The sequence below is a fragment of the Ixodes scapularis genome, unplaced genomic scaffold (genome assembly GCF_016920785.2).
Source record: "Ixodes scapularis isolate PalLabHiFi unplaced genomic scaffold, ASM1692078v2 PGA_scaffold10__122_contigs__length_95168666, whole genome shotgun sequence".
NCBI classification, from domain to species: domain Eukaryota; kingdom Metazoa; phylum Arthropoda; class Arachnida; order Ixodida; family Ixodidae; genus Ixodes; species Ixodes scapularis.
In genome coordinates, this window is record NW_024609836.1 from 78,464,755 (window position 1) to 78,492,383 (window position 27,629).

At 44.4% G+C, this 27,629-nt stretch overlaps 1 protein-coding gene across 1 annotated transcript; it reads left to right on the top strand.

Annotated features, from left to right (window-relative positions):
* The first annotated feature begins 6,895 nt into the window (after positions 1–6,895).
* On the top strand, positions 6,896–14,714 carry LOC120849258. The gene is made up of 3 exons (XM_040221452.1): positions 6,896–6,962; positions 8,589–8,759; positions 14,692–14,714. Exons 1-3 carry the CDS (start codon positions 6,896–6,898, stop codon positions 14,712–14,714), a joined length of 261 nt encoding a protein of 86 aa, XP_040077386.1.
* The last annotated feature ends 12,915 nt before the right edge of the window (positions 14,715–27,629 follow it).

Here is a 27,629-nt window from a genome sequence, read left to right on the forward strand (position 1 = left end):
TTAAGTAGCAACTGTGCAGAAACTGTATTCAATGTATATAAACAATTATCAAACAATTTTTAGGATGCTTTGGAATAAAATTGTGCACGTATCATGTAAACACACGGAGCATACTTAGCTTTGAAGCAGTATGGGATTATCCAACATCAAAGAAAGCTAGAAATAGAAATATTGAGAGACTGACTTCACGCAGCATGTCTTTTTATTTCTCTTGGAGCATGTCAATGGGAATGTAAAATCTGGTAAAAGGTCACGGTGGCGAATACCTACACTACGTTTATTAGAACAGACCATTTACAAGATTTGTACCCCTTAAAGAAAGGTAACCTCTTTTTGTCGTCTGGCATTCTTCCCAGAATCTCTATTTGCACAGATTGCGATACCCACTCGGTTGCGTGCAAGGCTAGGCAGAAAGGTTGAGACCCTTGCGCAGGTGCACCTGCTAACCCCTGCAAATGTACTACCCCGCGGTAGTACATTTGACAAGGCATGTCAGCCAACCTTTTGAGTTTGTTGCCTGAGCAACAAACTCAAAATTTAAAGCACTGCTAGGCGAAGACAGTTTGTATGAACCACGACCAAGCGGGTTGTGCAATGAACTCGTTCGAGGTACGCAGTGCTGCGACGATCCACACACGCAAAACAAACACTAGGCGGGCGTCCGCTTTGCTAATTGCTTTGCGTGCTCCTGTTGGTTACGCCCACCGTCAAAGTTATATTTTACCCAAACATGTTTCATTTCATTTCATTTATTTTTCCCTCAGGGCCCGAGGGCATTACAGAGGGGAGTGGGTTACATAATATAAAGTAAATCTAAGATATGCACATGAAACAGAACAAGAAAAATAACAATAGGTTAGTCAAATTCTGGAATATAAATATTGGCAATACAGTTTTTAAACGCCACACCATCGGAAATCGATACCGCAGAGGCTGGAAGGTGGTTCAAGTCAAGAGTGGTGCGAGGTATGAACGAACTATGAAAAGATGTAGTTTTACACGAGGGTACGTCCATTTTATGTTGATGATTGAGACGTGACGAGATGTAAGGTGCAGGCGTTAGTAACCTTTCACGTAGGAAAGGGTTATGATGGTATAGCTTGTGATACAGGCATAAGCGAAAAATTTTTCTGCGCAAAGCAAGCGTTGGCAGTTTTAGCCCCAATTTCATTGATGTTACGCTAGCGATGCGGTGATAATTAGTGAGGATGTAGCGAGCAGAACGGTTTTGGACCGCTTCAACTGCAAGGGTTAGTACGTCAGTACCGGGGTCCCAGATGGAGGAGGCATAATCCAGTTTTGAGCGAACGAGTGTATTGTAGAGAAGTAATTTTAGCGACACAGGAACTGTTGAAAAATTCCGTTTCAGGAATCCGAGCATGCGGTTAGCATTATTTGTTATGTATTGAATATGAGAATCCCAAGAGAGAGTGGATGAGATATGAACGCCTAAATATTTATAACATGAAACGTGCTCTAAAGAAACATTGTTAAAAAGTAGCGAGGGGTGTCATTTTGGACACTGGAAATTCTCATTACTTTGCATTTGTTAACGTTAAGCTGCATATTCCACATGTTACACCATTCTAACACACTGTTAATGTCTGACTGAAGAGAAATGACATGTAAATTATTGTTACTTCACGGTATATTACACAGTCGTCGGCGAATAAGCTGATTGAGGACGAGACACTGGCGGGTAGGTCATTTATAAATATAAGAAAAAGCAGAGGTCCCAACACTCCTTGGGGTTTCGATGTTCTGATGGATTGCGACATGTGTCTTGAGGAAACCGAGGGCTTCTGAAAAACGCTTGAATGTTGGTGCAAGAACCGGAGGCATGCGGCTTAGAGAAGCTCGTTTTAGCTGAAGCCGTTTTACCGACCCCCGTTTATCGAATGCCTTTATGGAAAACCCAAATTAGAGAAAATGGCGATGAAACTCCTTGTAGCGAATTTGGCCGCCGCGAAGCGGCATGTACGGGTAAATCAGGTGAGTTAACATTTCCCCCCCCCCCCCCCCCCTTGTTGCGCTCCCGGCGCTTCGCGGCGGCTTAACACGCGCACCAGTGATACAGGCAAAAAGTAGAAAACCTTTTTTTTTCTTTTTTTTTTTAAGCATTTTTTTTTTTTTTGATAAACGGCGTTTTTTTAAACTGAGGCTCTGCTTTCTGTAAACCGTGCTTCGATAAAACGTGCCTATTCTCTAAAACGGGCTCCGATGAAATGGCATTCGATCAACCGTAGTGAACCCATGCAGAACCCGCCGTTCCGTGTCAGCTACAGAAGACATTCGACGTGCTCCTGCCAACGTCCCGCGGGTGGTATAATTAACAGGTGGCTTTATCTTGCCGGCAGGCGCTCCTTCCGACATTGTAAAAACGCGTAAATGTTGAGTGCAACTGGACCCAACGAACCAACAGCCGACCGAGGCGAGCACACGACAGTTTCAGCGGACCAGATAGTTCAGAGCCATTAGGCCTACTGGATAACTGGAGCCGTGAGTAGGTTAAACAAGTAGAAACGTAAAGTGTGTACAAAATATGCGTTAAACAAATTATTATCGTAATTAAAACGATCTAAAAATTGTTTCCGCAATATATACCTTTTTTTTTTTAATTCCGTAACATGGTGCCGAGCGCTGCCGACGAGAGTACGCTTTACGAACTTAGTTTGCCTGAAATGGCACTTCGGTTGAATGCCATTTGAGTTGCCGTGTGGCAGTGCCTGAATGACATTTACACTGAATGTCATTTGGCGTAAATGCCATTTTAGCTGCCGTCTGAGAGGGGTATTAGTTACATGAGTTTTGCCTCATCGGTGCTTAGGAGCTGCTTTGTGAAAGAGATGTCCCCGTGAGATAGGAAGGAACTGTCTCACACAAGGTAATCGGCTCGTAAATTCGCGTTTTCTATAGAAGTCCTTACTAGAGGCTCCGGATGATATAAAAGAAAATATAGAGGCACGTGATGCTCGTGCTCGTGAACGCCAAAAAATAGGGCTTGCAGTACTTCTTTACATTTACGCGATCTATCACAACTTGGAGAAAGTTTCAGAAGGTTACGACGTACCAGTAGTTTTTTCGACCCCCTACAAGCTCTACGCGTAATGCACAAAAAGCAATGCCACAGAGGGAGAGATGGTTGGTTGTATGACCAAGCACAAAAACAACGTAATGGAACGCAAAACCAGGGATGTATATGTCCACTTTCCTGCGGGGGCTCCCATGTGGGCCAAATTTGGCGTTGTACGACTGACCGTGCCAAACAACATGCAACCTCCTTAAACCGTCACCCTCAGGGCACTTAGCAGAGCACTGCAACCGATGTGAGTGTACTCCATGTTTTCCTGACACAGCAGTTCGGGAGGAAAAAAAACGCGATAGAACTGCAAGAGAAATCAATGAGGTATATGTAGGGAACCATATTTTCTTATAAACCGGGAAAACTCCGAAAAGCACCCGACGGTATAATTATGGTGAATTCAGGTTTATCCAATAAACTGACTTTTGATGTTCCATGCCCCCCCCCCCCCCCCTCTCCCCGGCAAAAAAAAAGAACGGTATTTGGCAATAGACCGATAGGCCGACCTCACCAGCCAGTTTGACTACGCCACCGCTGCCACGATGCATCGAGGGAACTTTAGTCTTTCTGCACGTACGACAACCTGGCTGGAGCTCTGCTCGTGTAGAGTACGAGATGGCAAGAGCCCTCTCGTGCGCTGCCGTTTCCCTCCTGTGAACTAAAGTTATGGCGGCGTCACGCATGCTCCGAACGCTTGGTGAGATCGGTCTATTAAGTTTGATCAGAGCACAGGGTCAATGGTCTTGAGAAAATTCTACCACAGTTATCTTTCTGATCGCGAAGCACTGTCGAAAGGGCCTTACTGTATATCTCGTCAAGGTTCATTGAAGACAACAGGATACTGCTTTGAGGTCACGACAAAAACGACTGTTTTTCTTGTTATTTTTTTTCAAGTTTGAACCATACTAGTTGCGCTTTAGAAGGAAGGATGAGGTTGTGTTTTTTAACAATGAAATCTATGGACCATAAATATTGCATTAAATGGGCAAAGTGGAGCAGATGAATCTTCTCTATTTCATCCTTTACCACTCCACCTCGCGCGGCTGCGAGTTAGGTTGACAGAATATGGTGGGATGAATACGAGCTTTTCAGCAACTACCTCCATGATTTTCTTGATTTTAAGGCATCGACGTCTATCGAATCAAAACGTGTGCGTCCATTTTGTCGCTACTCATCGTTAGCATGGCAAGTACAATCCGGAGGCCTGGACACAGACTCCAACTCCGATCTCTGAACGACGGGCCACAATCAGGGTCGGCAGGCCCGGACTGCCGGCTCTCAAGGACGGGCAAGCGGGAAGTACAGTGAATCCATTCGCTGTCTTCTCGTCGTGTTGTATCGCTCCCTGGGAGACGAGAGAAGCAGATACCGATCTGGCGGCGATTATTATAAAGCGACCGCACAAACGACTTGTTTTATTTTGTAAATATCTTATGATGTCAAGTGTTTTTTTTTTTTTTTTTTGTGAGCTTCGCCTTATGTATTGGGGGAGAAGATACGTAACATCTAGACTCCAGGACAAACTTAGGGCAAGAGGAAAACATCTAAGGAGCCCGGCATGAGTTACTGAAAATAGAAATGAAACTTAAACATGTGACTAACACATTTTAAGCTTACACGCTATGAAATGCTCGCTATTTTACGAAAGAGTCCGTACGTGCACAAAATAAACCGTACTTCTCAAGCGTAAGATACTAAATCGTACATATACATATGCACTTCATATCTCTTTGACATAAAAAATATGACAATTACATATCAAATTCGGTATTTCAAACTCAAAGCCGAAAGCAAAAGGCCCCAGAGGAATTCTCGAACGACCTGGATTCCCCCGTATTGGGAGGAACTAAGCGCTGTGCCTTCACTTGTGGATACAGACTTCGAAGTAACTTTTTGTAAGTACACTACTCTAAATTTTATTAATGTCTATGGTTGGATATTGAGGTAACTGCTAATAAATAGAAAACCTTACATAGGCCAAAATTCCGCTCAGCAGAGCGCCTGTGAAGGCCCCGTTCAAAACGCTCATAGCACGAGATTTGAGCCTTCATAGCGGCCATACAAACAATATATTACAATTTCTTTTGGTAATTACTGATAGACTACTATATTATATATTACATAACTGTGAATAAAATATAAAAGAAATAAAAGGTGTTTTTTTTTTTTAGAAAATCGACTCCAAGCTGGCTAGTTTCTCGAAATATTCGTATTTCAGGCACATGTAGCGCATTATATATTTATCGCAAAATACTCAAATTATACTCGAAAAAAGGCTTCAGTGGAGCTTCACGGTGATACAAAGATCATAAACTTTGTTGAATAGGTCACACAGCGCAGCTTCCTGAACGTCGTCAAATATCGTCGCAGTGAGGCGGTTTGACAATTACAACAGAAAAAACATTAAGAATCTTATGACCTAGATGCTCAATTAGAATAAAAAAGCATATCTCGAGGGTGTTCCAAGAAAGTTCTACTGACGTAGAGTAAAAAGTAGGAAAAACGGATGGAGTGAAATATGGCACCCCCGATAAGCTAGTAAAACGTCAGTTCCACCTTGGCCGCTTCAACGGTCCATAAATTGAGAACACAAAATCTGACGAAACTGCCGTTTGCGTCTTCTTTTATTCTAGGAATTGCCCGAGAGCATTTTTTTTTAATTAAAAATTCGACCTCAAATTGATGTTTGAATTGAGATGAAATCACCTATATGTACATGATCCAATCTGGCATCCGGCGGTCGAAATGGGTGAAGTGGTGTCTTTGTGCGTCGAAACACCTTTGAGCGCTGGCATTTGCAGCAAGTCTTCGCCCACATACAGATGCCTCTGTTGATCCGGGGCCAGATGTATCTTGATGTAACTAGGCGTTCCTACTAGTCAATGTACATGCACCTCGTGCTGGTATATCCCGATACTACAGTGTTCTACCCGATACAACACATCTTCGTCTTTCTTCTATGTCGTGTAGTGCAGTGTCCATAGTAATGAAATCGCGCGAGTTCAATTCCCGTTAAAAGAAAAAGAACCCTAGAACCACTCTTGTTGCGGACGGCACTGCTGCTATGGCGGTACCGATGCCTCCATGGCCTCGACCATGGAGGATTGTCACGTGTTCTGCTCCAATGCTCTTATTTGTTCCCGAAGGCCGAAGCCTCCACAGTTTGACCAAGTTCACATAAAACAGAGTATAGAATTTTTTTTTCACAGTTGGTCGGAAGCGTAAACCACGCCACGATTAAAAGGGTTAAGTTGTATTTATTCATCCAACCATCTATTTTCAGCAATACAACGCATATTCTGCGGTTGCTGTTTCATGCCGCATGTATGGGGAAAACGTTAATTAGATGAAGTCCACTTAATTTCTCTATTTAAAAAAAACTTAATCCCTAGAAATCATTGAAATACTTATTATGGACTTTTAAAAACTAAAAAATTAATACTAGAGAGGACCTTGACGCCAATATTCTCATATACCTTGTTTACTCTTTCTGCTTCGAATGACCCTATCTTTACTTTCTCTCAAATAGAAACCTGCAGAAAAACAAAAGTGCAACGTCCTCTGGGTTTACCGCAAACAATCTGAAAAGGACAAACGCTAAAGCAATTGTCCATGACATACCTTGAGGTGAAAAATACATTATTTGTTTCCACGTGTTCCCCGACAGTTTCAGAGAACAATGCGCATAGGCGGAATCGCATTTGCGTCAATAATATAAAATACAATAAGAAGAAAAATGCATATGCTCGTGGAGCACTATATATAAATCCGTACAAAAATATGTAATACCATAGTCGACATCTAGCGTCCAAGATGAAGGCAACCCTCGTAGCCATTTGCTTCATTGCTGGTGCGGTGTACTCCGTGGGGAGGCTGACTGGTAAGTCCATGTTTCTCACGACGTTACACTTTGTTTTCTATGTCATTAGGTGTATTTCTACACTCACCGTTTACATCATATTTCTAAGACTATGACGCAGCTCCTATTGTTTTGTAATTTGACTTACTAAAAACAACGAATTCAGCCTAATTCTACAAAAATAAAAAGCACTAATATAATGTCCCGCTCCAATTATTATTATTTTTTATATTCTACATAAGCACACCAAATAAGTTTTTACTATAACCGAGGGCTAGCTCTGACTGATGTGTTTATACATGAAATATTGCAGTTTGAATTGAGTTCGCTTATATTGGCTCTATTTTTGCAGAAACATTAAAGAACACTAATAAAAAGTTGAACAAAATAAGGGTTCGTTTTTCTTTGCAAGTTTGGTTCAACTTAAAACCAGAGACTTGTCATGTCTTCTGGTAGACAATACCATTTTGTTAATATCCAACTATTAGGTTTTAGGTTAGCAGGTTATTACTGTGTGTGCATTTGCCTTGATTGCGTAACTGTCATAGCGTTTAGTATTTGCCAGTCATAAATTCTGATCTATTTGTAGCTTCTCCACAGTCAGTAAACAAACAGACAATATTTCACTAAAAACCCTCGCCATCAGTTATTACTAATGACGTGGTCCCGCTAAGTTTACGTTGTACCACTTCTGCTTAAACAAATTACAAAAAAAAAAACTCGGATATGATTATGGCTGAATGTCACCGTCCGGAAAATAAAAACAAAGTATAACAAGAAACACCGCTGCGCCGTCTCTGGCTTTCCGGCACATTACGATTTCCGGGACGTTGGCGAACACAACAAACAACAAAGTACGTTCAATGATTGCTAGGTGAGTCTCAGGCAGAACGCTTCAAGATATTTGTGAATTTCTTCGCCCTTTTTTGTTTGGCAACGAGCACAGTGACGCCATCTATTGGGTAGCCCTGGCACATTTCCGGTTCTCGTATTACTCCTAATTGCCTCCTCATCATTTTCTTATCACAAGAGTTAATTAAGTACGAAAGGGTTATAAGTGGCCATTTTGAGTAGATAGCACGTAGACATGATTGCGCAAATACGGAGAAACCCACCGGCTAGTTCAGAACTGGAAGCTGTTATGGACTATTTGCACACTAGCGCCACTGCATTTTTACTCACGCGAGAAAGAGCTAATAGCTAGCAGTTTCATGTCATCTTTCCTGAAAATGTGTTTTTTATTATTATTATGCTCAGGAAGCACTGTTTTGCACTATCTTTATTTGTTCAGATATTTCAGATCAAAATTAATTTATTGTCAGTTCCTATTAACATCACGTAGCGTCATGGCCAATCCCTTTCTGTATGGGTTGATGTCACTCTCTTCAACTTCCACCGGGTCGAGACGCCTGAGTCTCAAAATTTACTTCTCTTTGTGTGTTATTTTGCGTTTTTCAAATACGAGGTTGTTGATTTTTAGTAGCTTTATTTAAAAATGATCATTCAAATATTATGCATGTTTCTCGTGTTTGTGTGTTTTTACAACTCTGTTTATAAAATTGTCCAGTTGGAACTATAATAGTTCTCATGGTGACGGTATATAATTAGGACACGAATTTCTTATATATTTTTCTAACCCTTCTGCAGAGCAACAATGCAGAACCGCTGTGCCAACGTCTTTATGTAACGGAGACGCTAAACTTAGAACTATCTACTACTTTAGCAACCATACTAATAAATGCGAGAGTATGGAGAGCTGTACGGATGGTGTAAACCACTTTGAAAAGAAAGATTGCTGCACGAGTGAATGCCCGTACGGTGAGTTTTACGCCTCTCTATTCTTACTATCTTCATTTCAACGCGAGTTACCTTTAAGCTAAAATGAAAACCTCCAGAAAATACGAGTCCGTCCTAATCAGGGACCATGCTTACGCTTACTTTTATTGCAATCCTAACGCGAGCCTCTTCAAAGCATGTGTGAGGCCATTATAATGTGTGAATAAATAATCCACTAAATTTAATGTATTTACATCTTGAGGCTCTCCTGTTTTTACTCTATCTTCATCAAATTTTTACTTTTTATAATGTATTTTAACAAGACATTTTATTCACAAAATGGGCATTAAAATATGGACAGGAAGTTCTTTGTTTTTTGCGCTTGAGTTTGCGACGTATTAAATACGACTCCCTAATAAGGGTGCTCGAATATTAGAGTTTTGAATTTCAATCGAATAATAATTATCCGATTATTTTTATTTTACTTACGAATTCCCAGTGTTTAAGTTTCCAAAAAAAAGTGAAAGCCGTTTACAACTCCCTGTAATGCCGAATTGGAGCGCAGCTCTTGAGGGGGAGGAGGGAAGGGTACTGAGGGCCACGTGTTCTCGGGGGGGGGGTCACGTGACCCCCCCCCCGAGGGCACATGACCTTAGTGGGGTCACGTGGGGGAGTCACGTGCCCCCTTACGAGGTCACGTGACCTCGGGGTATCACGTGACTCCCCAGGGTCACGTGACGAAAATTTCCCCGCTAGGTTTAGTGGGGAACTTTTTTCCGCTAGATTTAGCGGAGAAATTTTTTCCGCTATAGCACGGAAATTTTCCCGCTAGATTTAGCGGGGAAATTTTTTCCGCTAGATTTAGCGGTGAAATGTTTCCGCTAGATTTAGCGGGGAAATTTTCCCGCTAGATTTAGCGGAGAAATTTTTTCCGCTATATTTAGCACGGAAATTTTCCCGCTAGATTTAGCAGGGAAATTTTTCCGCTAGATTTAGCGGAGAAATTTTTTCCGCTATATTTAGCACGGAAATTTTCCCGCTAGATTTAGCGGGGAAATTTTTTCCGCTAGATTTAGCGGTGAAATGTCTCCGCTAGATTTAGCGGCGAAATTTTTCCGGTATAGCGGGGAAATTTTTTCCGCTAGATTTAGCGAGTAAATTTTTCCGCTAGATTTAGCGGGAAAATTTTTCCGCTAGATTTAGCGGGGAAATTTTTCCGCTAGATTTAGCGGGGAAATGTTTTCCGCTAGATTTAGCGGGGAAATTTTTCCGCTAGATTTAGCGGGGAAATTTTTCCGCTAGATTTCCGCTAGGCGGGGAAATTTACCCATAATGCACCGCGCGGTTACGCCGACGGTGACGCCGACGGCGACGCCGACGGCGACGGCGACGGCGACGCCGCTCAAGCCGGAAACGGGCGCCTAAGAGCTGCGCTCTAAAAGTGAAAGCCGTTTACAACTCCCTGTAACGCCGAATTGGAGCGCAGCTCTTGAGGAGGAGGGAAGGGTACTGAGGACCACGTGTTCTCGGGGGGGGGGGGGTCACGTGACATAGGGGAAAGGGTCAAGTGACCCCCCACCGCCCCCGAGGGCACTCGACATTGGTGGGGTCACGCGGGGGGAGTCACGTGCCCCCCTCCGAGGTCACGTGACCTCGGGAGGGGGTCACGTGACCCCCCCGGTCACGTGACCAAACTTTCCCCGCTAGGTTTAGCGGAAAAATTTTCCCGCTAGATTTAGCCGGAAAATTTTTTCCGCTAGATTGAGCGGGGAAATTTTTTCGCTGGATTTAGCGGGGAAATTTACCCATAATGCACCGCGCGGTTAGGCTGACGGCGACGCCGACGGCGACACCGCTCAATCCAGAAACGGGCGCCTAAGAGCTGCGCTTCAAGAACCTCGAGGGACACCTGTGCATTTCTTATGAGTTGTAAATGCGAAAGCATGCATGCTGTTCTTCCGCTTCCTTATTTAGTCTGCGGCGTACGGTCGAGAGCACGCGCTCTCCTTTCCACGCTGACCGTATGCGTGGAGCGCTGGAGCCACTGACTCGCGGACACGCAGCGCCATGGGGAGGCTCTAGTTAAAACTGACGCGTGGTGGCTTGATATCAGTGCCGTTTTGCGTCGTTTTCAGCGTGGTTTCAAAGCTTCGATGCCTCAGATCGCGGCTTCGGGAATTTAACTGCCGTTTGGCGCGGATGATGACGTTGGCTCGCTCCATGGGACAGTTAATGCTTTCGCATTATTAATTTGATTCACCGAACAGTGGTACCGATGGCGCAAATTGTGGGCTTAATCAGAATGCTGCTCATATGATGAAATAGTCCACACAGTGCTTTGTTGGATTTAAATCAAGCCTGCAATCAGGTTTTGACAAACAAACAACTTAAAAGAAAAAAAACAGAAAAAAAAAACATTGTTCATTTTTAGCGTTTCTCGAACGAGTCAGTCATACACCCAGCATCTTAGATGCGTTCGACGAAAACTCGAAAACCACTCACAGGGCCTTTTAAACTTAAGAATCTTGAGATACCTGGAGTCAGATCTGTGCACCGTCAGTTATTCTGGGTTGTTACGTCTACACCATCGGCCACCCTTCTCAGCTAAGTCGTCGTCGGTTACTACAGCGTCCAGCTAAGTGCCATGGCTGTGGGTGATGCAAGCCGTCACCCAATTCTAACAGATCGGCCATATACGTTCATTTATCCGACACGCTGTGCATTCACACGTGAATCGGTGGATGCTTTCGTCAGCTATTTGTTTCAAGCCTAGTCGTTGAAGCGTGGTCAAGACCGACACTTTTATTTGCGTTGGCTTCTCTTCGTTCCCTAGAATAAACACGATGTGTTTCGTCTCATCTACTCGACTTTCTTGCTCAGTTTTGCGAATATTGCGAGTAAACGTTTTAGTATTTGTATTCGATTCGATATTCGAGCTTTGGGCCATTATTCGGCACTTTTCGACTTGAATTTGATTAGAGCTTAAATTTCTATATTCGCATACACTTTTTATACTCACTGTCATCATCGTTAAAGCATACTTCTCAAACTAAAGTAGATATCAGTCAAAATTTTATACCTACAAACACTTTGACCTTATTAAAGTTTATTTCACACCTGACACTGAATTCGTTAATTGGCCTATTTTTGTAAAAAAACAAAAAACATTTACATATTCGTTAAATAATTACGGAATAATTATGGTAATGTACTTCTTTATTAAATCCAAAAAGCGCCATATTGACAAGCCTCCTCAAGTTGAATCATCACCAAAACATTAATTGCGATTCCAAACTGGCCACCTCAGCAGCATATACGTTGTCTTCAGCTAAGCGGATGGTGTCCTCTTACGAAAAATTTATATCTGGCCAGATCTGAAGTTTTCAGATATAGCCATATCAAAAATTGGCCACATATAACCTGATATGGTATATCTGCCAGATATAGCCTCATAATGCCAGATATAGCCTGATACCCCTGGCCAGTTATGGAAATCCCAGATCTGGCTAAGTAAGGAAATTCTAGATCTGGCCAGGCATGTCGAGAAGACATAAGCCTGAAATCTGCGCTTTATATCTTTTTATTGTCTACAATTCTCCCAAGTGCCCAGGCCCGCACGCGAGGAGTTATGGAAACGGTGATCCATCAGCTCCGTAGTGATCGCTAGTTTCGACCGATTCCATGGTTACACACTTTGGAGTGTAATTCGTAGTCACCCTGAACAAGCGTCCCATAGGGCTCAAGTACCTGTCATATCACTTTTAAATTTTCTCGTCAATGGCAGTGTTTATGATACTGTGCATTCTGTCCAAACTTCAGCCACGCTGAACCGCCGAAATCTCTTCCCATATTATCATTCTCGTGATTGTCGTTTTATCAGGAATTACTTAAAACCGAGAAATCACAACAAACAAAACCGGGATTTAGCTCGGATTCAGCGGAGCTGTTTATGACATTTTTAGCGTTTCTAACTTAATATCAGCGTCTTTGAAGCTGTACGAAAATGATAATAATGTAAGAGATATGTCTGCAGCTCGTCCAGGTTGAAGGTTGAACGGAATGCACAGTACTGACATTGACGGGCCATTTTAAAAGTGGTATGGCAGGTACTTGTTTTCTGTACGGCACGTGTTCAGGGTGACTCCGAATTACACTCAAATCTGTGTAACCATAGAATTGCTCGAAATTTTCGATCACTAGGCAGCTGAAGAAGCACCGTCCCCATGATTCCTCGAGTACGGGCCGAGGCGCTTGGGGATTTAGCAAATCATCTATTCGGGCGTAATGTTGACACTTTGAAATAATTAAGCTACATAGAAATCCTCGTGAAAACTAGCACAAATAATCTCAAACTTAAGCTTGTCAAAGCTGAAGTTTGGGATTACTTGTGCTGATAATTAGCTCGCCAACAATGAGTCATTCAGAGTTTGGTAACAAAAATATTTTTTTTTTACTTTTTTTTAACTTTTTAATGAATTGAAAACCGGTCGCCAGATACGTCTGTATATACTCCAGATAAGTCTGTATATACGCCATATCAGGCTGTATATATGCCAGATAAGTCTGTATATATGCCAGATAAGGCCGTATATAGGCCGTATATAGTCATATAGTGTTTGATATGGCCAGATATGGCCCAGATATAAGATTTCCATAAGGGTCTTTACTCCAAATGCGTAAATTACGAGCCTTATATGAGCAAAATATGTGAGGTTAAATATTGATTTTAATGTGTGTGTGCACCCGTAGATATTAACGCCGCCACTTCATGACCGTGCATTACGAACCCAACAATTCGTAACTTCATGTTTATACCAAGCGATGACAAACTCCTTTAGAGATTTTGGATATTGGTCACTACAATGATACTGACAACGGGAGACATTTGACTAGCATACCAAAAAAGTATTTGAAAGCAAGACACCACTGTCAAATAGGCTGCGCTATTCATCGAACGTATAATTCTTCGGTCAACGATGCACATCAGGTGGAAACATGTTTAAGCGCAATGTTAAATTTTCTGCCTTTTGATGCCCCAGGTGCAAGCACACCATAGTATGTTAAATTTATTAAACCAACGAAATGCGGTAGCGCGCTTGGGTCATAGCTCCGTAACACCCTGCCTTTAACATTTATACACCCTTGGTATGCCATAAGTTAGAGTATAGCACTAAATCTTTACAAATGTAAGCATTATTTTAACGCCGGTACCATTAAATGATTGAAGCGTATCAATCAAGTGTTACTATATATAAGGTTGACGATAACCGCTCTATATATTTTTCGCTTTTTACTAGTGCTATATTCGGTTGCTTGTTTTTTTGTTCTCAACGCACCTTAAGGGGTGTTCACACGAGGGAGAAATCCCGGGGATTTCTCCCCGGCACGCGCATCCCACGACGAAAACGTCAGGCTTTGCCATGTGCAAAAGCCTCGCGTTTTCATCTCGTGATAAGCGCGTGCCGGGGAGAAATCCCCGGGATTTCTCCCTCGTGTGAATACCCCTTTAATGATCAACTTCAATTTATATCACTCTTATTTAATTAGTGTATTTGTGACTCGCAAAGTTAATAATAAACCAACTAAAGAAAAGTAAAACCAACTTAAGGTGTGTATCTCCTCTATGGAGCCAATGAATTGACCGTGCCTACTGCTTTAATGCCAGCAAAGTGTACAAAACAAATTAAAACTGACTTTTGGAATAAAGCGACTCTCACCCCTCGTTAAAAACAAGCATGGTATTGTGGTTTCTTCTCATTTGAACTGATATATATATATTAAAATCTATTCGTTATACAAATATGAGCCGACTGGTTTATTGAAGTCAAGGAGGGCACTGTGACGAGCAACCTCATCAATATTTCTGAATATTTCTGTTATCACTATTAAAAGTTTGAAATAATGTTTTTTTTTTAATACAACAAACGTGGTGTTGTATTGATTGAGACATTTGGGCCTTTGTGTGTTCCCGCAGGAAAACATTCCAAGACCGGATAAATGTTCGGTAAGCTATAGTAAACAAATGATGTCTACCTCTAAGCACAACCTTATTTGTAAAATTAGCCGTCATGCCTGCTATTCGCGACCAAACATCAGACGACTCCGCAAATTGTGACACCATATTTAGGCAGATTGATGTTATTACGCGCCCTTGTTCGTGTGTTTTGGTCACAACTGTCACACTAGAAGAGTGGAATTCTTAACCAACATTGCGAAACAGTGAGGGGACACAAAACACTAACAAGACCTACGAGATCCAGAAACGCTGCTTAGTAATTCAGCGTCTAGTGAGGAGATCAACTTTGTAATTCAATCTGAAACATTTTGAAGTGTACTACAAAAATCCCGCCTGCGAATGTCCCAGATTCAAGGATATACTGAATGTTTCACTAGCGACTGAAATATGTATTTAGGCGCAGCAGACGTTAAGCTACCAGTGCACATTGATAATTATCAAATAAAATACCTAAACTATAATTACCAACTTGTAGAACATTTTCCTTAGCTAGTGTATTCAAATAAGAGATCTGTTGCCCGTGGGTAAAATATGCCGCAACTAAATTTTGTTGAGTGCTATTTTCTGGCATGTTAATGCCCTGCGGAGACATGATGCTGAAACTACATGCTAAAAGAAAGTGGCGCAGGTTCTACACGGATGTAACATCAGCTATCGCAGTTGTCCCATCTAGTTAGTCAAGGCGAGCCGATCAGGATCGCGTGGCCGTAGAAAAAGTGAGCCATACTCTGCTGTTTCCTCAGGCAGTAACCTTTCGGCGCCTTCTGCCACTTAGTTTGGGTATGACGGACTCTAGAGAACCTATGCTCTTGAGAAAACCGCACGGAGCAGAATATATCTATCTGAATTTAACAACTTTTATGGAATAATTTCTTCACGGGCATTCCACTTCAAGTTAGAATATGCCAGCTCATGCGTTCAAGGGTAATTAGTAAATTTTAGGTAAATATCTGTCATTATCAGTTTACACTTTCTACCCGACGTCCACCGAGGTAGATGGCGTAATTCAGAAGAGCGCATTTCATTATTTTAGGTGCCTATGTTTTAAGTATTCTTAGCCAATGGTGAGATACCCTGGATATAACTAGTATTCTGTTGCCTGTAAACTCAAATGAGCAAGTAAGTTTGAGTGAAAGGTCCGTAGCTACTGTCCGTTTCACTGTCATACCTTTGAAATGCAACGCTTAGTCAAGTAGTAAATCTAAAAAAACAAAGCATCGCCAATATAATCTATTTAATCACCTGTAAAAAGCAGTCGTTCAAATATAAATGTACGTAATGGAAATATCTTCCTGGGATATTATGAATTTAGTATTGCTGTTTCCGCTGATTTAGAGTTTGCTTTGGGCGCATTCAAATAGACACTTTCCTTTACCCAACAGCTTTCAAACGCGTGCATATTGTTTGGGCGCACGGTGATAATAAATCACCAACAAAACTTGCACCAACCCAAAGCCGGTGTACAATTCCTGTACTAGTGTACACGTGTGCTAATAAATAAAACACTCCTAGTGCTTCAAAATATGTTGAAAGTTTAAATTAACTTATCAACTCCTGGCTAATCGCCAATAGTTGTCTGTGACTCAACGCAAAATGTGTTAAGTCGTTATGCTTTCTGGTGATTTCAAGATGTATGTTCATAGAGTAGTTTTAAAATAAGAAAGTAATATGTCTAGTTGCTTCACGTCATAAGACAATCTCGATGAGAAACCCCAAGTTGGGAGGTAATCGCGAGGTTAATTGCAAGATTATACTGGGCCACGTCCCAGATATTCAACAGTACTACTCAGATTATCATATTTCATTTTTATATAGTAATCAGCATATAAGTAAATGTTTTTTTATTAAATGTGGCTACGGTATAGTGCTTAACAAAAATGCTTCAGCGATTCCATAGTGTTTGACAGCTTAGGAAACGAAGGGCGCATCCTACATCTACGCGAATCAGGCTCCGTGATTCCTCTTTCGCCGCTTTTATCGCTTACTGCCGCTATTTCATTGGCTTCTGAACGGTGATAAATAGCTCTGACCTTGCTATGTTCTGTATTTCACAAACTGTAAATGACTATAACCGCCATGTGGGCCATTGATGACAATGCAAGAGGACAACAAACGGCTCTTCTTGTGACATTTATGCAAATTTAGGTAAACTTGTTCTCTGATTTTAAGGGTCTGCAAACTACGATTCCGCCGGTAAATTTACCCATCATCACTAAATAATATAGCAAACTAAAATACTAGCACGTCCTTCTAGATTCGACGAGGCTATAACGACGTTCGGATACCAAATTTTTTGGTCTTTATTGAATGCCAGGCTCAAACTCTCTGACTAGAAATGTGAGATCTAATGCATCTGAACGCCTCAAAACACAAAGCAGCAGGTCTTGGAGAGTTCAATACGCCATCAAAGTTTTGGAGTAACTTTGAGTCATGCTTACGTATACCTACTGATTCTTTCACAGTTATCGTTAACCTTGAAACTGCAAAGCTCAAATGAAGCACATATTTCAAACAGAAAGCGCTGAGCTCTACGAATATGAGCTATATTTTAACGCCGATATTTTAGAGTCTTCTAAAATGTATCAATGAAATGTAAAATTGCTCGGTGTTAATGTTAAACGCAACAGCAAATACTATTCCCTTCGGTACTGTTGCATTCCCTAATTTATCATTTGCATAGTACCCCCGCCATGGGGGCATCTTATTTTTAATTTGTGTAAATGCGGTATACACACTCACCGGTAAAAAACCTACAGAAAGAGCCCGAGCCCAGGCTGAGTGCTCCAGTCATGTAACAAAGTATACGGATTCAAGGGGACTGAATTACCATGTAGACAACCATGCCGCAGCGCATTATATTCTACATCACATACCGGAGACCGGAACGAAATACAGATTGTACAGAAACGATCGCGTCACTGTTTGGTTATGTTCAAATGGTCAATAGGTTAAAGAGGTCAGAGCACAATTCTCAGCCGAAGGCACCTATTTTTATTTTAGTATACTATAAGTAATGCCCTCGTCGTCTAGGAGGTGTTGATAGATTTATTTTGATGTTAAATATGTCGCAAATTGATTACTAATATCTACTTTCAGACGGGAAGCTCTAAGCTCTCGATGGCTGCATCTGGAAACTGGGCTCTCCGGACACAACTACAAGGAACTTAGAAGTCTTGAAATAAAACTGTGCATTCTAAATTTGGTGCCTTTTTCTCTTCATGTCGTTCTACTATGACCCTGTGTATGAGAAAACTCTTAGATGCAGATTTTTAATGATGCTACTACAATCGTTCTGTTGAAACAGTATGAATGTCAATAATATTGAAATGCTTCCATGTTAATTGATATTCATGAAAGGCAAACACCTGCCAGTCGATCGAATACATGAACCAAACATTATACCGGTGCGGTGAAGCACTTTTGCCGCGTTCTTTTTTTTTTCATTTTGAATTCGTTTTGGTTTTATGTGATTCGGGGTATCAAGTATATTTCGCAGGTTCAGCGTTTTCCAGAAAATGATTCAATGAGTTTCGTGCTCGGAAATAAAGCTGGGCGTTATAGTTTGAGAGCAGGGAGGTAAATCTCAAGGCAAGAAAGAAATCTGTAATTCATGAGGAACGAATGTAATATAAAGAGGAAAACGTGTCTACCAGTCAGGATATCCGTGGAGTGCGCTACTGCGGTGGAAAAACAAACGGCCACCGTGGTTGCCTGCTTTTGTACATCAGACGTCAACTATGTTGCTTCAAGCTTTTGGGAGGAGTATACAAGCGCTTTAACTATTTACATCTGTAAGAGTACAAACTTCGTCCCGGAGAATTGGACACACACACGCACACACGCACACACACACACACACATATATATATATATATATATATATGTGTGTGTGTGTGTGTGTGTGTCCGATCGCGTGCTGCTGCTTGTAACACCTTTCATTTTTAAAAAGATGTAAAAGAATTGTGCTCCAGTTCAAGTGGATTCAGTTTTAGCAACTACATCAAAAAATTATTGTATGTATCATTTTTTTTTAATTGAGAAGCATCCCCCAAACTTCACGATGTTATTCTTTATGTGAAATTTTACACAGAAAAGAAGAAAACACATAAGTCGAAGCGTTGCATAAAACGCACCGACGAAACATTTTGACAGAAAAAAAATGAAAGCCGTTTACAACTCCCTGTAACGCCGAATTAGAGCGCAGCTCTTGAGGAGGAGGAGGGAAGGGTACTGGGGGGGGGGGTCAAGTGACCTCGGGGGGCGGGGGGTCACGTGACCTTGGGGGTCACGTGACCTTGTGGGAGTCACGTGACCTTGGGGCGTCACGTGACGTCGGGGGGTCACGTGACGATACCGATGACGTCATCAGTAGCGTCACTGATGACGCCATCAGTGATGATGATGACGATGCGGATGCCGGTGACGTCATCAGTGACGTCACTGATGACGTCATCAGCGATGATGACGATGACGATGCGGATGCCGGTGACGTCATCAGTGACGTCACTGATGACGTCATCAGTGGCTATGACGTCAACGGGGGGTCACGTGACCTCGGGGGGTATCCCCAGGTCACGTGACCCCAGGGGGGGTCACTTGACCTGGGTAACATCGTGACCCTCGTGAGGGTAACCCTAGTAACCCTTGTGAGGGCAACTCTCGTGACCCTCGTGAGGGTAACTCTCATGACCCTCGTGAAGGTAACTCTCGTGACCCTCGTGAGGGTAACTCTCATAACCCTCGTGACCCTCGTGAGGGTAACCCTCGTGAAGGTTACCCTCACGAGGGTTACTAACCCTCGTAACCCTCGTGAGGGTTACGAGGGTAAGTAACCCTCGTGAGGGTAACTCTCATAACCCTCGTGACCCTCGTGAGGGTAACCCTCGTGAAGGTTACCCTCACGAGGGTTACTAACCCTCGTAACCCTCAAAAGGGTTACCTTCACGAGGGCTACCCTCACGAGGGTTACTAACCCTCGTAACCCTCGTGAGGGTTACAAGGGTAAGTAACCCTCGTGAGGGTAACCCTTGTGAAGGTAACCCTTCTGAGGGTAAAAACCCTCGTAACCCTCGTGAGGAAGTAACCCTCGTGGCCCTCGTGATCCTCGTGAGGGTAACCCTCATGAGATTAACCCTCGTAACCCTCGTAACCCTCACGAGGGTTACGAGGGTTGCGGTTACGCCGACGGCGACGCCGACGGCGACGCCGCTCAAGCCGGGAACGGGCCCCTAAGAGCTGCGCTCTAAAACGCGTCTTAAACATTCGAAGAAACGGTACTCTTACTATTAGTCGTTTGTCTATTATTACCTCACTGATCTGCTTTGGAATAGGAATGCTGTTGCTTGGTATAAAGAACAATATTCATCATAGCATTTGAAAGCAGACGCTGTTCGAAACAGCAAATCGAAAATTCTCTTCGCTAGGAAAATTGCACAGCCCACTGGCTGGGGACCATTTTCAATGTCTACTGACGCTACAAGCAACTACCGTATCATCATACCTCGTATGCCTTCAGGTAATATAGCTTTTAACCGCATCTCGTTACAAGTCGACCTCGGCGCCGGTACCTACCCTGTCCCCGACCTCCGAGACGCATGTAGAAAGTTGTCGGTTTAAAAAAAAAACAAAAAAACTTGTAGGCTTTGGTCAATACCAAAATCACTCACGTGTGAATGTCCACCTTTGCTAAAGCCCTTGCCACGAACAACCCTGTTCTCCAAAGGCGAGCCACCGGTGAAACAGCGAAAATGTTTTGTAGTCAATTCCGACACAAAGGACTTCAAAATGAAGCTGCTGCGGCTACCGCAGCATCTTGAAATTAGCCACGTGATGGAGGCTATTTAGTCTTTCGGAACCGAGAAGTCCATAGCCCGGGAGAGGGGGAGGTGCCCGGATAAGAAAGACCTTAACACTATAAATCGGGAGGTGGTCTTGTCACTCCACGGCCATGTTCCCGTTCATTGAGAGCCTCACCTGCTAAATGAGTTCGGGAGCCAGAGCCTGGAGCCAAATCATGAAGTAAGCGTCTACGAAGATGAAATTGGTATGACGTCTACTTTTTATATTTTAAATAGTTATTTCGGGACTCATTATGCGCTCCACATGACCCGCTTACTCCAGCCTAAACAATTTACAAAAAAATGTCTTCAGTTTTGAAAAGAACCATTCGAAATAAGCCTGCTTTGAAACTCAAAACTTAAACACTGTTAAGATACAAGATAATGTTTATTGCATGTCAAGACTTGGCTACAAATGGGTTCCAAGTAGACCACCTTGGTCAGCCAACAGAACTGACTCCGCCCGCTGGTGCACCGCCTTTTAAAAACATGGCCGCGGCCGGACCAACGTCACCAAGCGCCCACCATTGCCGCGGTGGTGCTACTAGTCAGACGATAACATTACTTACCCCCTAGAAAAAATCATCACCCCCTCAACAGAATTCACAATGCTAAGGTGAATAACGTGACACGGATCTTCTCTCGTGTTGACCGTCTCAGCACTGGTGTAGACGGACTGGTCACCACCTCTCGCATATCCTCGGGGGCCCGCGGACAGGTCACATGCTCGAGTAGAGAGCTGGACACTGTCAGGTCAGTTTTGTGTTCAGTTGAAGACAGCTTGTGCGATGCTCTAACCAAGCAGTCTTCATTGGCGACAGTGGTCGTGTCAGGTGCCGCTCGATGCCGTACATGGTCCCGATGGCGGTTCCAGACAGTGTCATCAGGCACCCACCTGTGCTGATGATGCGTTTGTAGCCTCACCCACCACTCCACCAATCCAGGCACCCATAGTGTCCCAGGCCGGAAGTTACGAGCCCAAACCCCAGCCCCAGAAGGTGGCAGGGGGTCTTTACGAGCCGCCTGGTCGTGATTCTGCTTCTGCTGCAGTTACTGAAAACCAACCCGCCTCTGGAGGTCAGGATGCAAAGGGTCCGGAACTGTCCGCAGACGCCGCCCCATCAGAAACTCTGCAGGTGTTCGCCCCGTGAGGCAGCGTGGAGAGGTCCGGTAATTCAATAGCACTCTGGCGATTGTGGTCTCGAACAGGCCTGGCTCAGCCTTCTTCAGCTTGTTCTTGGTGGTCTGCACCACCCTTTCCGCCACCCCGTTCGACGCTGGATGGTAAGGGAGAATGGACACCGCCCTGAAGCAGTTTCACTCCAAGGAGGTTCTATACTTAGCACTAACAAATACTGGCCCATTGTCACTAACCACCACGTCCGGTAGACCAGGAGCTACAAAATTTGTTCGCAGAGACCTCACAGTGGCCTCAGCCAATGGAGATGGCTTATGCACCACCTCTACACATTTCTAGTAGGCATCCACCAGTACAAAACAATACACCCCACGCGCGAGGATTTTGGAGCGGTCCTCCAAAATCCTCGTGCAATCTAGACCATGGTCGCAGAGGAAATGGCCAGGGCGTGAGCTGCACAGGCCTGGGGGCACGCGGATATGCCTGACAGGCGCGGCAAATGTCATCGTCTATCCGGGGGCCACAAAACGTGGCTCCTGGCCACCATTTTCATATGGTGGCCAGGAAGTAAGGCGAGCCGGGGAGGAGGAAGCAGACGGAACGCTGGAGAAGAGAGGGGGTAACCTCCTTCTCTCTTTAGCGTTCTGTCTGTTTCCTCCCCCCCCCCCCCCCCCCGGCCCGTCCTACCCTCGCCCTACCTTTTTGAGTCACAACGAGCTATAGTGGCCGAACCTTCTACGCCGAATGTTCCAGAAACCCACGCGGGCACTTAAGGGACTTCGCATGGCGAGCCGGAACCACTCTCGCCCCAGTGTTCGATGCTGCTGTTACGCCGAATTCGACGCCCGCGACGCTCAGTTGTTGTCTTCTGTCCTCTCTTTGTTTTAGGGAACAATTTCGCCCCATTAAACGTTTCAGTTTCCTCGGTTATTCTTTGTTTCGTCACCGTGTCAATCGTAACAATATTGAGCTGGTTCCTGGCGGCGAATCCTCGTCCCCGGGGTTTAAATGAGTAGGAAGCGGGAGGGACCACCGGCAGGGATGTCACTTGTGGGGAGCCAGCGTATACACAACTGCTTTATTGCAAAAAAAAAGTCTGCACACACAAGCCTGGATAGTTCAACAAGTTATTCCGTGGCCTCTCGTTGCAGCGTGAACTACCGCCTGCTTCTCGCATGAAATGGGCGTGCGGGAGGGGCCAAGAGCAGCAAGAGGAACATGATTTTGAGCTCTCGCTTGCAGATTTGACGGGGCGATGAGGTCTAAATGGAGATGCTTTCCGCAGGCAGGCAGATTTCGATGCCGGAATCACTGGCATTGGCGCAGGCTGATCTTTGTACTGGGACGATGTTCCACAGGATTTTCATCGGAAGACGTTCGTAAGTTTGCTCAAACAGGGTCAATTAGTCCAGGGAAGGTGGTTGGCCCGTGACGGCGGCGAGTTCCAGGGGACGTAGAACGTAGTAATGAAACGAAAAAATACTAAAATACAAGTTCCAGAAGCCTGTCAGCAGTAGGTTTTCTTGGTCTGAAAAACAGTGAAGAGTTGAGCTTGTTGGTACATACTTGTAAACATATCAGCTTGAACATTAGAATTAAACTAGAACACAAAGAAAGAAAGGACAGGATAGGAGACGCAGCTCCTACCCTGTCTCGCGTCTCTCACGTGCACGGAGGATGCCGAGAGTGGCACGCAAGTCTGGGCGGTGGGAGGCGGTCTGGCCGATGGTGTAGGTTGCCGCACTGAGTTTGAAACCAAGAAACTTGATGGTATGGACTGGCACCAGTGTAGAGCCTGTTGGGTTTATACAAAACCAACAAAGCTGAAGGTGTTCAGAGATATGAGATGTGTGGTGGAGAAGGTAGTCGGCGTTGGTGGGAGCAAAAAAGAAATTGTTGAAGTGTGCCCAAAACCAGAGCCCAGGAACCCGAGCCTCCCGGGCCAGGGCTGTGGCCAGAGACTGCATAAAGAAAGGTGACGGTCTGACCCCAGACGGCAGGACGGTGTACTTGCAGTACGTGTCGTCCAGCCGGAAGGTGGTCAGATGGCAGGTAGCCCTGACCAACCCGGAATGGTCGAAGGTATCTTGCAGGCCCACCTTTGTGAAGAATGGCCCGGGGGGCACTCGGGGTCAGCCGACTACAATCAAGCAAAAAGCGAAAGTGCTTGCACCTTGCACGACTTAGGCACGACTTGGATGGGATTCAAATAAGGTCCTCGTGTGGTAGTCTCTATTAGTCCAACGGCCAACATGGAGTCCACCGCGTCGCGTAATGTCGGATGCTGGGACGGCGGGTGGGAGGGGGGGAGGAAGGTAAGGGGGCGGGGCACGTGCGTAAAAAACGGAATGAGTCGAAATTAAGTGGGTCGAAGGGCGGTGAGTACCCGAAGAGCTCACCGCCCAAAGTCCAGTCCACTTAGGGACGTGGGAGGCTGGCGCAGACTGGGGGATGCCGGGGCCCAGCCAAAAAAGCCACTGAGCGCCTGCTGTCGACGTGGTCGGCCACGTCAGGGTCGTTGGTAACGGAAGGTGCTGGTTCCTTTCCAGTCTGTGGAGGATGCGCTGCGCGGCGGCAGCCAAGTTTTCTTCTTCGTTTTCGGATTCCTCCTCCGAGTCATCCTCCGGGGAAGGCCGGGGCGGCGAGCTCGGGGAGTAGTCGCTGGCCGGGCGCGGTGTCCTTCGAATGGTCACCGCTAAAAGAACGTCCCGGATAACACTTAGGGGAAATTCCGATGCAGTCGGCGAAGGTCTCCACTTGGTGCAACACCTAGGCCAACATGTCGTCCAAGTGACGGGCGTCTTGTATAAGTTCCAGTGCCGGGACACCGTCCACAACGACCTCGACGGGTCCTGCGGGTCCCAGGAGAAGGCCCAGGGAGCGAGGTTGTCCGTTGGTGGCGTCGATAGTCCGAAGGCAGTGCGTCCAGCCCTTGGGAAGCAGGAAGGCCGCAGGGAGAACCTGGTACGGGGACTCACTTCTTTTTCTTGGTAGCGGCATCCCAGCATCAAAGCCACACAACGGCTGTAAACTTCCCGGTATGTGTGGCCCTGTATCAACAAAGACGTACGTAAGTGGGGTACCCCACCTCCTTACAGTGTCAGCGCGCCAAGATCCTGCGGCACACAATAACACCACTGAAAAACTTCAACCACCTGGGCGCGCCGTTCGACAATATGCACATATATAATGACGAATTGCTGCCGCCATCACAGGGGCAAGCTATACCTGCTGACGTGCCTCGACTCTTTTACACGCCGGCCCAAAAAGCTTCCGCTTTAGCCTCTTCCCACTGGCGACGTCACGATGAAGTTTCTCCATTGCTTTTTCCAGCATAGACACACAGACCGAGGGGCATCTGCATTTCCAAGCCCCGTAAGCCGAAGATGCAGGGCTGCGTTCGTCGGCAGTTACCTGTACAAAAGCGTTGTTAAATAAAAGTTATCAATTACAATTTCTTTTTGTAAACATGTTTACAATTATATTAATTGATTATTTCAGATAACAAGTTATCTACCGTTACTTGAAAGTGGAACTGTTACTACTATTACTTCAGATTTTCAAAATGGCGTACATTTCTGCCTCTTGGAAAACGAGCCTTTCGTGCTGAACATTATTAGATTAGAATGACCAAATTACAAATTTCTGATGTTTTAGATTCATTATTTTTGGTAGCATCCTTCCGTGTCAGAGACTTGGTTTGAGGAGCTCTTGGTAGACAGGTTGTGCTGACGAAAAATGATAACGAATTCAAGTATTTTTATTAATTTCAAATATAATGAGATTACTGGTTTGATAAATACCTAGTTAGAATAATCAAATGATTTCAACTTTACTCAAAATGTAGTTGATTACAAGTAATTTGCTTTCTTGTGATGAGTGCCGTACAAGTCCTAACATAAGTAGATAGCAATTAGGGTGCCAGTACCATTGCGTAACGTTGAGAGGATACCGATACGTGCAAGTCAGGATAACCTCCACTTAACACGACTAAATGCAAAGCCATGAAAGTATCGCATAAATGTAATGTTCTTTCTTATTTTCTCAAAAATATCCCCTTAGTTTCTGTGTCTTCTTCTAAACACTTAGGGGTGTATATAACCTCAGATATCTCCTGGCAAATGCATGTTGAGAATGTTAGTAATAACGCAAATTGAATGCTGGGTTATCTAAAACAAAACTTTTCACTTGCTCCTTGATCTCTGAAACTAAAGCTGTACAAAACGCTTGTAAGCTCTATATTACAACATGCTTCCATCTGGGACCCCGGTCATTCCAAACTAACTAACGCCCTGGAATCAGTTCAGAATCGCTCTGCTCGTTTTATTCTTAATAACTTCCATCGCACCGCTAGCGTGAGCTCCATGAAAACTAGCCTATTGTTGCCTAACCTCACTTTACGTCGCAAAATAGCTCGCTTGTGTCTCTTTCATAAGGTACACCATACTCACTCATTACTTCACAACCGACTGCTGAATCCTCAGTCTTATATTTCGTCACGCACTGATCATATGTATAAGGTAGACTTTCTAAAATGTAACACTAATGCACTCCGAGAGTTATTCATTCCGTAAACTTCAGTGGATTGGAACCACCTTCCAGAATTTATCGCAACAATTGTTCCTGACCAGTTGTTCAGAACTGCCATAAGTAATCTATACTGCTCAGATTGAGCTACAAAGTGTACTACTACGACTAACCCCCCCCCTTCCTCCCCTCTGTAGTGCCGATGGCCTTGAAGGTGTTTTAAATAAATAAATAAACTGTATAAAAAGTGTTTTCAGGAGAGCGCTGAAGACCTTGTGCCGGCGTTTCACAGCGTTGACGCCTTGTTGGCGAATTCCAGCGTGAGTCGCCTACGAGGCGGACGCCTGGAGGCAAAACCGTCGAGACTCCTATTTAAAGAATAATTTTGCAGCAACAATATTATGTTTTTTTCTAATTCTTTTAATAGGTTGAATAAATAAATTCGAAAACAGGCTTCAGACTGCTTACGTGTAGAAATGCGGAACCATTTCTACGCACAACGCACTCGTACAAGCAGCCCGCCATGCTCTCCTTTCCCGTACGGCGCTCGGGCGGTCACATTACAGTGCGCAGACGCGGCGAGCCCCGCCGGCTTCACGACGGCTTCCGCGGCGAAGCAACTGCGTTGCTGTATTTTTGGTTGTGTTTTATAGACCTTTTCCACAAGGCCGCCGCCATCTTGAATCGACGTCACTTCCAGTATGGGCGAAAACACAACTTTGCCGTCGCCACGCCAATAGAAGACGTTTAGGATAAAAGCCTAACCGTCACACATTCTCGATTTGGCTCGCCTCAATTTTTTTACTGGTTAGAGGTTGAAACGTTTTACTATTTTGTCGTCGCCCATACTGGAAGTGACGACAATTCAAGATGGCGGCGCCCTTGTGGAAAAGGTCTATAGGCTCCTTGCATTGACGTCACATGGTATACTTTTGAACACCATGTAAAAGGAGGAGAGGGAAGCTGCTTTTGTAAGAATTTTGAGTGGCAGGTTAATCTTCTGTAATCTTCTCGGAGGAGAACAGCGACGTCTGTGCTTATCCGGGTGGCACAAAGGGGGATCCTGATCAGAGGGGAGCTCCTTCTTCCCCTTTTCTCTGGAGGGCATCGGAAATGACGCCATGTGCAAGCCACGTATAGGGAATGGAATTTAGTTGCCGTTTCACTCTGCCAATGGGAATTAAGGTGCCATTACGATCAGCCGATGAGACTTTAGGTGCCGTTTATCGCTGACTTCACTCCATGAAGCATTTATTGCTTTCGCATTAATAAAGCGGAATAATATTTTGACTAGTATGAAAGTTTCGGGAATCTTCGCACACGTTGCTTTTCCTAAGTCCCAATAGGGCCGCTTCTGGATAGACTGGAGATTTGTCGCTTAACTAACACAGCAG